Source organism: Apus apus, chromosome 3 (assembly GCF_020740795.1).
Source record: "Apus apus isolate bApuApu2 chromosome 3, bApuApu2.pri.cur, whole genome shotgun sequence".
In the NCBI taxonomy this organism is placed as follows: domain Eukaryota; kingdom Metazoa; phylum Chordata; class Aves; order Apodiformes; family Apodidae; genus Apus; species Apus apus.
Genome location: NC_067284.1, coordinates 74,118,910 through 74,130,223, shown reverse-complemented (window position 1 = coordinate 74,130,223; position 11,314 = coordinate 74,118,910). Strand labels below are relative to the sequence as shown.

At 48.5% G+C, this 11,314-nt stretch overlaps 1 protein-coding gene across 3 annotated transcripts in view; it reads right to left on the bottom strand.

Annotated features, from left to right (window-relative positions):
- Positions 1 to 390: 390 nt before the first annotated feature.
- LOC127382445 (uncharacterized) overlaps positions 391 to 11,314 on the bottom strand; it is a 59,400-nt gene continuing 48,476 nt past the window's right edge. For all 3 annotated transcript variants that reach the window (XM_051614084.1, XM_051614085.1, XM_051614083.1), the window contains one exon: positions 391 to 2,832. In XM_051614084.1, coding sequence (XP_051470044.1) covers positions 2,704 to 2,832 — 129 coding nt within the window. In that variant the 3' untranslated portion in view covers positions 391 to 2,703. The remainder of the gene's footprint in view (positions 2,833 to 11,314) is intronic.

Genomic DNA, 11,314 nt, shown 5'->3' with positions numbered 1-11,314 from the left:
TGGCTAAAATTACAGGCCAAAGACCAGCTGTGTGGGCACTCCCCCTTCTGTTTTGGAGGGATGGAGACTTCCAGCCAGGTCACATTTAAACCCCAAGCAATAAGCAGGTCACTCAAAAGTCAAAGCACCTTCTTGGCGAGGGAAGCACCAGTAAGGGCTGATAGCACCGTACCAGGCCTAGCCCCAAAGGGAACAGCTGCACAGGAAGAACCTTGCACTCATTTTAGAAAAGCTCTTGCTAGTTTGTTTTCAAAGCCAGTCTCCTGCAGACACGGCTTGGGATTTGGGAGTGCTTGGGAGCAGCAGTGCTATGTCACAGCTTGCTCTGCTCTATCCCTCCTATACCCCTGACCCCAGAACATGTTGAATGTATGAGACCCACCAGACAAATGAATATAGCAGCTCTCACACTTTATTTCATTTCATTGTTGTTTTTATGTTTTGTTTTGTTTTTTTGTTTGTTTTTATTATTATTATTATTCTTCCTTCTGATTGAAAAAGACAGAAAAGTTACAAAAGTTCTAAAAGGCAACAACACTGGAACGACATCCCTGTTCCAAGCAGGGGGAAGGCAGTCTGCTGCACCCACAGGCTGGCAGAAACACATCTCTGGGGCCAAGCACCTTGGCAACTCTTGCTGAGCAAAGTCTGGGGGCATGGAGCCGTGTAGGGGCTACCACCCCAGCCATCTGCATGGGGAACATGCCTCTTCAGTTGAGCTATGGCTGTCCCTTCTGAGTACAGGGATTTGGTCCAAAGGGGTGATGCTTCCTGTCCTGCACTGTTCAGGTTGATCTGGAAGCAGTTAAAAAGCTGAGGTGTGCCATCAAAATCAGATGAGCAGAGTCTTTGCAGAGACAGGAGGAATAAGCAGAGAAATCAGCCTCTATCAGAAGAAAGGACTTCTTGCAGGGAACCGTGATGCTCTGCCAGAGGCACCTTGCCAGCAAACCCCAGTGACCCCTTGGAGTTGGTGCTGGTGCAGGGGGTGGCCCAGCTGTGAAGTTGTGGAGCCAAGGAGCATGCAGAGATGGGGAAACATGAAGACAGAAATCCCCTTACTGCCTTGCCCAGCTGCTCTGCCTGACCAAGTAAGAGAAGGTTGGAGAGGGAGGAGAACAGGGGTGAGGGACTCAGGATCTGAGGCCTAGACAGCCTCTGGGCTTTCCCCAAGGGTTTCAATGAAGGGTCCAGAAAGCACCAGTGAATGCTGGTTCACTGTGTGGCCTCCTACTGGAAGTCAAACTGACCATTGGTCTTATCCAGAGAGTGGCAAAGGCTTCCACACAAGCCAATTTTAGAACAGAAATTTTATATTGCTCACAGTTTCTCCTCTTGATCTAGACAAGAAATAAACTTACTCACTCCCCCTTGCACTTGCCAGGTAGGGGCTCAAGGTGAGGAATGCCTAGACTAAGAGGTTACTCTCTCCCCCAGGTGCAGCAAGAGGAAATGCCTTGTTCCTCTGCCTCAGCAGGAGAGGTGAGAGCTTATCCCATCAGCTACTGCCTTGCAACACAAAACACATGCCACAAGGCCGGATCTCAGTCAAACTCCAGTGGTAGCAAGGCCTAGCATAGTCCTAACTGCCCAAGGACTGCCTATAGGAAAATATCCCACAGCTTCAACCAAACTCCCCTCCGGGTTGTTCCACCAACAGGTGGCCAAAAAACAGAGACCCTTTTTTCCCCACTCCATGCTACATCTTTCAATATATTGGTATGAGGAGGGTCTAAATGAATTTATTAGTCAGCATAATGGGGGAGTGGGAAGCTTGCTAGAGACATTAGATTTGGTTGAGTTTGGTGATACCAGTTACCTTCAGTATCATGTTAGGGCAGCAGGGTACTGGGACAATGCTGTGGAGAAGTGCTGCATAATCCAGAACACAGACAGCCTTGGCAGAGGAGACCCAAGAGCACGCAGTCACTCCCTCAAGTTCTTCTCTCTAACGATTCCAAGAGGACTGAGGGTGGGTACTGTGTTTCCTTGGATGCTGAACACAGACCCTCCATTCTAGAATTGTATTTTAACCCCTGATCTACAACCCCATTTTAGATATCACTGCATTGCTGGCAGACCAGCTGGAACATGCAGCTAATTTGCCAGTTAACCCCTCCCACCTCTTTCTCCTAGGGTCTTCCACCCAAGAGAGCTTGAAGTGGATGCAATTATAACAGACTCAGAGAGGGATTTTCTTGCTTTGCAGGCAGCCCTGTACAGCCTCTGTCTCCAATCCTGAGCTCACTTTTGACTGGGGGAAGGATCAGGTCCATAGCAAAGCATTGTAGACCCAGGTACTCTTTGGAAACTGGCTGGGCTTGGTTTCATACCCTGATCACTCATCCCTGCTGCCATGTAGGCTATGCTAGCCCTGAAACCCTGACGGGTAGTCTTCAACTACCACCATCCACGTGTTTGACACTGCCTTGGTGGCTGCACATGCAGTTTGTGGACCTGACTGGTTTGGTTTGCCCTGAAAGACAAAAATCTCACCCTTTGCCACTACTCAGATATGGCAATGGTATGAAAACAGGCACTGCTGCAAAGCCGTATGTTTCCTGCTGCCAGAGAGGCTGTATTGCCAAGATACGTCATTGTCCCCTTCTTCTCCCACCCATCCCCTTGGGTATCACCACCTCCCGTTCTCCCCGCCAGGCAGGTGGTTGGTTGATAGTTCCTGAGGTTTTTGGAGAAACTCCTTCAGTAGGCACATGATGGTTCTTCCACTGGAGCTATTGGGCTCAGAGGCTTCAAGGTGCTGAGGGAACGGAAGGCAAAGGTGGATGGATCGTACACAAAGTGGGGCGGTGGGCGGCCTCCGTTGATGCTCTGGGGGGGAATAAAAAGAGGGATGAAGTCAGTGCTCATATAAGCTGCAAACAGTGTAAGTTCTGGCTCAAGTGCTTTGCTTTGTCACCTCCCTCTCTGGTACAATTACACCTCCTTGAATGGGAGATCATACTTGTACTTGCAGCAAATGGCACTAACACAGGCAGTGAAGTGCCCCTTGCTCCTACCCCTCAAGAGTAAAGGATGCGCTCCCCCCTCCAAGCCTGAGGTCCCTGGGATTCACATGACCAGGATTCCTGGCACCTGTAGCCACTCAGGTAAGTGAAACAGGCTATGATACATTTAGAGTCTCAAAGTCAGAACAGCATCACTGTCTGAAGGCGTAATATGGAAAAGCTAAATTCTGATTTCACTTGGCTTTAAAGGAGGATCTACTACACTTTTAGAGCAGGGAGATAAACCAGATCATCTCTGAAGATTCATTACTCAGTTCTGTTTTTCAACAGTTCTCCAGTAAGGATTTACACATCACCCTTTCTGCATCTCTGAAGTCCCTGACACACTGAAACTCTCCAGAGTTTTGGCTCCAGACACCACAGTTCAATGAGGAATGGCTGGGGGATGCTTAGAGCAAAAGAACCCACTTGAAGGCCTTACAGCCTGGTTTGTACCATGGCCACCAAAGACTATTCTCTCCTCTTTTGCTCCCACTGTTCAGAACAGGGTCAGAGCAGATCCAGAGTAAGGAGGGCAGAAATACCTGCACACTCCCTGTGCTGCATGACAGGACAGATATACTCTTCACCACTAGACTATTCTGAGACTGTGGATACCAAAGGACTTATGGTGTCTAAGAAGTTATTCCATTCTGTTAAATACAAAATGTTTTTCATTTACTTCTTGGGAGCTTTGTTTTGTTTCTTTCCTTAGAGTAAGCAGAAGCACCAGTGAAGCAGCTGCTTCACTGACACTCTGGCCAGGAGAGGAGGTCTCACTGCTCTATGGGCCAGCAGAGCATTTAATCGTGCTCCTGCAGAGTTCATTCCCCAGGAATAGGTGTGAGTTACCAAGTGCCACATGCTGGACAATTCAGCAGCTCAGAAACTCATGCAACATGCCCTACCCTCATGCCACTCCCATCACTGCTGGGAAGGACTTTACCATTGTTTTCACAGAGGTTAGAAAAAGCAAGTGAGATGAGTTCTGGCCTGGGTTCTGGTGTTACAAGCTCTCTGCTGTCTCTTCTGGGCCTTTCCTAACAAAATCCATGGTTTCCCTTGCTCAGTCTGCACTACAGGACCGTTCCTCAAAGAATTACAATTTTTAGGAACAATAACCAACTTTGCCATCTTCTCTAAGACAGAGGTTCATTTTGGCACTTCAAAGACAGGTCTATCAGATGGTAGACAACCACATACCTGGACAAGGTGATGCTTTCATGCCACCTGCCTCTATCCTGGCTGAGTTTTAACTTGTCATCACAGGGCAAGCACGTGCAGCTTTTCCCAGAAAGCTGACCAAATTGTCAGGCTTACCCAAACAGTCATACCAACATAGAGTGCACTACGGAAGTGTCCGAGCCAGGCCCCTGGTACCACAGTCACTGCAGCAGAATCTGGAAGACTCTGCCTCCAGAATCTTGGTCACAGTTCAGCCCCATGGGGCAGCCTTCATGTCAGAAAGGGCCTCTTTAAAAGCCAGTATGGCCAGTGTGTTCCTGCCGAGTCAGTACCTCCTCTGCAAATTAAGATGGGCACTTGAGGATGGAAAATGCTAACATGGCACTTGGCATCAACTGTACCTGGAGTTTCAGCCAGCAAATCATGCCCTGCTACATCCCTCCTGACACCTTGGCCAGCAGCATAAGAAACAAGAAAGGCAGATTTAAGGGCCTTTACTCAATAGCCACCTGCTGTGGGGTTATATATGGTGTGTGCTCTGGCAAGCCTCAGAGCTGGAGGGTAACATAGCAACCCCTATTCAAAGCTAAGGGGCAGAATAAATCAGCACATTTGTCCTTCTCCAGAGCAGAGAAGGTCCCCTGCCAGTGCTAAGAGGGAATGGGAACAAAGAACCTGGCAGTTCCCTCCATTTTGAAATGCCAGACAGGATTAGGGAAGGCAGCTGAATCAGTTCATTTCTGGTGGATGGCAGATGGAGAAGAGACTGGGGAAAGACAGGTCCAGAGGACAGACGAAAGTCATCCACAAAACTCACCAGGCTTTGGGTGGGAAGGTGCCCTGAGGTTTCTCTCTGGGCCTTCTTCTGGGGCCATTGTGTGGGACAGAAAGCTTTTCACAGGGCACCATGAGGAAGAGGGATGAGGAGAAGGACAGGGACATGAGAAGACATGGGAGTATGCAGAGATTCATAGGTGGGCTAGCAGCTGCAACTGATGTCCAAACTGCACCCCATCTTGCTTCTTCAGCACAACACCTCTCAAGCAGCCACAAGACCATGGACCATGGCTGGCTTTCAACAGCACTGCCACCCCAGGCAGGTGAGGGCTGGGTGAGGAGGGCCCTGTGTCTAACTGTAGGCAGTAACAGAAGAGGCAGCAATGGAACTGCCCTCATCACGAGGACACCCTGACCAATCTGCAGCCATCTGTAACCCTGAGCAGTACAGGTCTGTCTTGCACCTACTCCATGACTGACAGGGCAGCACCTCTGCTTGGGACTGCGCTGGAGGAAAGAAAACCAGCACCAAAACACTCCACTCTCTTCTTGCAGAAGAGCGAGTTTTCTTTGGAGCTCATATTCTGCTTTAGGAAGGACCAGGCCTGATCTGGCTTAGTCCTCAACACCATTTGGAATCACAGCATGTAGTGGTCTGGCTCTGATGAGCAGTGCAAGGCAAAGCTCTATAGATGTATTCCCAAAAAGAAGATGAATAGGGCTGGCTGCCAGAGAGGGGAACACATTCCTCCCACCCTGTCGCTTGGACCAGCTGGTTCCCTGTAGTCTGGACAAGTGTCCTAGCCAGCCTGCTCCTCCCCTTGGGCACCCAGCACCAGCCTGTGATACCCAGGACATGGTCTTTACTAAGGAAGGCTGTTAAAGAGTGGCTGCTACTGCAGTAGGCACCCCAGGGAGCTTGCCACAAACCTGCCTGACAGCCCCTGCTGAGGAACCCCAGGCCAGCTCCTGCAGAAGCTCCTTGGAACACAAACAGTCCAAGCTTGACATTAGAGGCCAGTGCATTCACTCTAATGGCATTTGGGCAGCTGGGTAACTCGCACAAAATGGAGCCTAATATGGGCCCAGCACTAATGGCAATCATTAACGAGAGTCCTCCATTTGTTAAGCAATGTATTTACACAGCTGGAGAACAGCCCAAGATACAAGCACTCTGCTGTCAGCAGGAGGGCACACATGCTCAGATGCACGCTCTGTCACACACACCCAGGCTCACTTGCACATGCTCACCTGCTCTCACATGCCTCTAGCTCTCCCCCAGTACACGTGCCCTTCCCTGGTCCCTTGTCCACACCCCTCCATGCACATACAGACCCTCTTCCTTGGAAGTCCCAAGGAGAGCTGTTCCCACTCATATGAATCTTGCTCACTCACATGTAACTCAAAGCCAAGCAGGGCCTGAACTCCACCAGTATCCAGGGACAGTCCAAGGGAGCTCGGCTCATTGCTTGCTTGTACAACTGCCCTGAGCAGAATGTAGTTTCAGTACCAGCAGACACCCATGCTGCCTCACTGCATGCCTCATTTCAGATGAGCTCCTAAGGGAGCTTGCTTGTGCTAACACCTGTTCGAAGCAACGAGGCACAGGCCGTCTTGGTCACGCACGCTTGTCAGCATGCACCAAGACACACACTTCTTCCCTCATAGGGACACACCTGTATATGCACACTCTTGCAAACCTGTACTGTGGTCAGTACATTATCACCATTTAATGCAGGTGGTAAATAAGCAACCAGTTTGAAACATATCTGAAGCAAAACTAAAGATGATACAGACAGCGAACAGATGCAGGTGCCTCAAAGAAGAACAGTGAGACTAAACATCACAGAAGAAATGCACTGTTTCAATCATTTTGGCAGCCCTCAGAAAACAAAGAAATGGGCAACTTGTCCATAAATCCATCTGTAACATAACTGCACATTTCAGCAAGGAAAAATACACAGGAAGACAATAAACATGTAAAGGATAAATCTACTAATACAAACCCGCATCCTCCTAGAAATCTGTCCCTTACCCTTATGAAGCCTGGGAAAACAGCCCATATATAGATTGTGAAATAACTTAAATTTTTGACTCATGATTCCACAGAAGCATGGTTTCCCTCTTCAGACAAAGCAAAAGCAAGCACAGCTCCAAATATGCTTTCAGCTGTGGGAATGACAGTCCCCACAGGAGGGGGGAAATGGAGTTACCTAACACAGCAATGTCTTAGAAGGGAGTGGTGTGCTAGGGATGATAGAAAACTAAGCCGTGCTTAATATACTCTTTGGTCCTCTTTCATAAGAGCTCTGGTATCCTGGCAGGATTCAAAATTGGATCAGCTCATGCACTCTGCCAACCTGTCCCCTACCCAGGGCAAATCCAGCACAGGAGTTTGTTCTTTCCTACCCTTGGGCCCTGGCAGCTGGGAAACACTGCCAAGCTCTGTTTAAAGGATGCTGCCTACCAGTGGTGGACGCCTCTCAGGGGTGGGTGAATGATCCCTTTGCAATCTGTAGACTCACTTGTTAAAAGTCCTTTGGGATGAAAGGCACCATGTAATTGCAAGTTGTAAAGGCGCATCCGATTCCCACCACCACCCTGTGTGAAAAGGAATAAATCCCCAGAAGAGCCTTGGCAAAGCCAGATGCCTGACTGCAACACGGCCTGTTTGAGAGACAGTCGCCTTGCCCAGGAGTGGACAGAGCCAGAGGTAGCACCGATACTCAAGCAGGGCACAGAGAAGGTAAAGGCTGTCAGACTCCACACTGGAGCATTTACAGGTACATTGCTTTTAATTCCACTTTGTCCTCCTTCCTCTCCCCCCTGCCAGGTGATTGGAAAAGAAACTGGTGACACTTCAGCTTCAATATGTGAAACCATCAGCTGCAAGGAAAGCAGGCCTGCTCCTAGCTATGCCTGTCATTCTAAACACATTCCTGACAAAGCCACCTCCCATCATATGTGCCTCAGTTTCTCCTGCGTATAATATGCACACCACAGTCAGGCAAGCCAAGATGAGCTAATGAACATCTAGATGTTGCGATCTTCCAATGGGAGGTGATTGCCTTTCAATTACAGTTTCACTTCAGGCAGTTTTCAAGAAATAGTTGCCTACAAGCAGGACCAGCTCCTCCAGTGGAGCAGCAATTCATATTTAACTGCTTCTCCATTAATTCCAACAGGGCCTCTGACAATTTATTCCAGTCACAGACCTGGAGCAGCTCAAAGAATAACATTTTAAAGGCAAAGTGCTTCCCTCCTGAAAGTCTCTCCTCCACCCCCAGGTTCATATGCAGATTAATTTCAGGGGATAGCTAAAAGATGGCAGAACCATGTCAGAACTTATTTTCAAGACTACTTTTCTCCCTTCTCTTCCAAGAAAGAAAGATCAACTCCAAACACAAGGAAGAACAAAACTTCACCAAGGTAAGGCTGCCTAATGCCTGCTTCCTTCTATGCACATTGCAAAACCCAGTTCAATAGTTTACAAACACATCACTGTTCCTCTTTGAACAGAAAAAAAAAAAAAGTAAAAATCTATCTAACATTTGCAAATGTGTGTGCAGAGCTGTCAGATGGCAACTACCAGACTTTGAGAGGTGCCACCAGACAGACAACACTGAACTTTTTTGGAATGTACTTCAAAGAGCCTAGCAGATGGGTTCCTGGTCACTTGCCCAAAGGAGAAATAGGCCAGTTTCAGATATGGGTCCTTGCTGACAACAGTGCAATAAGACTTTCTTCTTCTTTCTCTCACATGCCTTTGAGATGTGTCTTTGAGAAAGCTGACTGCAAGCTTTGATTTTGCCTGGTAATAATCTGAAGGAAGGAGGCTCTGCAATGGAACTGGACAGATGGGTCATTCAGAGGGGCAGGCTGTCAGTGCACCCTGGCCAACTTGGGAAACTCACCACTACAGTGAAAGTCATGCTCTGAGGGCTACACAAATCTCTTAAAAACAAGTGAATGAATCACCTCCCCCTAGTAGTGAGCTGTGTCTCATCTCCACTTTCTCTCCTGCTCATATGAAATGGCCTGTGCTTCTCTGCACACACCCCAAAGGTCTGCATGTGCCTAAACAGGAAAAAGATTGGACACAAGAGATGCTCAAAGCAAGTACAGACACATGCAAGACAGGACCTGGCCCTAAATCTCTCAACTACATCCAAGTAGAGTCCTTAGCAGTTTTAGTATGTACAGAAGTGACACTACCTTGTCCTCTCCTTCCTTCTCACCTTCCCTTTTCCAGCCCTCCCCTGTGTGGCAGGAACATCCCTCCAGAGGGATCACAGTCCTCCTGCCTTGGGGCCAGGAACCCCAGGTGCCATGCTTCTCACAGAGCTGGCACATGGTGCGTGCTTGGGAGTGTGCAGCTTCCAGTTTGCATGAGGCCAGGGCAACCTTGATTCCCTCTGGCCAGGCAGGCTGGCACACAGAAGCACACGACTTTCAGCTTAAAGAGAATACAAATTAAAACTGCAAAGTGAGTATTAATTACCCTGGCAAGAGCAGGCTGCGAGCGCATGCTGACACAGTGCGCTCGCCTCTGGACAAACCAGCCCAGCTGTGGAAGCCAAGAGCAGGAAGTAGGGTGATTATGGAAGAGGTGTGTGGGAAAAGAGGATTACAGCTCTGCAGACTGGGACAGGGAATGGGTGCCAGGTTCCCACAGCCATGCAAACAAAGGAGAGCAGGGAGCAACTGCAGTGGGCCCGGATACAGTGGTAAAAGACATGCCTGATCTGCCATCTTGGACTTGAAGCTCTGCCAGAAAACAGCGGCCTGCTCTCTCTCTTCTCCATCACCCAAGTGTGACCCAGAAGTCACCAAATCTGTCCCCCTCTCTGTGAAACATGCCTTGCCACTTCCCAACCCTTTGAACCACAGCACCACCAGCCACAGCCACCACCGACACGCAGGGCTGTCCCATGAGCAGCTGGTCACTACGCTGCACCTCAGCCCTAACCTCCTTTCCACCCCTCCCCACTGCATCATTCTTAAACCAAACCCACAACCCACATCAGACCACAAAGGAAGGACAGCACTGAAAATAGGATGTCAGCTTCCTGACTCACTAGCCAGTCACTACTTCCATGCTTTTGTCTCAGTTAGAGCTCTTGGTTATGACTCTGCAAGCACTTGCATGATTTAACATTTAAGGTGGAAGGGCTTTTATGGCAGGAACTCATGAAAAGTGGGAAGCAATAAAAAATATTTTCTTTAAGGAAGCAGAAGAGAGAGACATGACGGTCCCTCTGCTATGGGGACAGGCTGAAGGCTGGTTAGCCTTTGCCATGAAAACCAATAAAAGCAATGCTAAATAAAACAATTATCTGGAGCCAGATGTTTAGAATAGTTTTTAACAGACACAGGCATTCCCTCCTTGGCTACAATGAATCACAGAATCCTAGGGGTTGGAAGGGACCTCGAAAGATCATCTGGATCCTTCCCCACACTGAGGAAACTCCGGATACAGTCTTTTGTCAGGAGTTATTCAGACCAGGGATTAGCATTCTCCAGGCCCATCTATCACTTGCACAGAGATCTTCAGTAGGCAGCTCAGTGATGGCCTGGCAGGAGCTTCCCCAATAAGCAAATGGTTATTTGTGCTCTCACTTAGCAGAGGACATTCTCAATTTTGCTCACAGAAGTATGCCCATCAACAGAAGAGCCTGCCTAGGGACCTGGAATGCTAAAACATCCATGAAGAGCCTCTGCCCAGCAGGTAACCCAAGGATGCAGTTCACCAGGAAAAGGAGTTTCTTCTAAAGAGCAGGTTTGGGTTTAGGCAGTCAGTCACATACTAACAACAACCAGCAGGGTTTGACAAACTGCTAGCAAGCTGCAGTTTGGGATCTCTGCTGCCCGAGATGTCAGAGCTTTTCAGCGGTGGTATGAATATGCACACAGCTCAAGGAACATGGTTTGAAGATCAAAGCCAGACTTCAGTTCCTCTCACAAAGACTCTCTTCAGGCAAGTCACATTCTCTGCTGGTTTTGCAGTTTAACTTGCTCTGAAAGTGCAATCATGATGTTTATCTGCCCCTAACATGCTATATTTGCCAAGGTTTGCAAACCACCTTGAGAGCCTGGGACGGAAGGGGCAACACACATGTATTTGTGTGTGTTTGGGTGTATATACACACACAGTAGTCTTCTGAACTTTTAGAAATCTTTATTTCTTGCTTTGCAGCCAGAACCAGAGGTTTGCACCAATACTGCTCTGTCACCTTGCATGCCTTGCATTTGTGAATGGCTCAAGCATCTGCCAAGAAGGCTCAGGTCAACATATCTCCTGCTCAGCTCTAAGCTGAGAAGGTCACTTGTTTTAGGAGAAATAA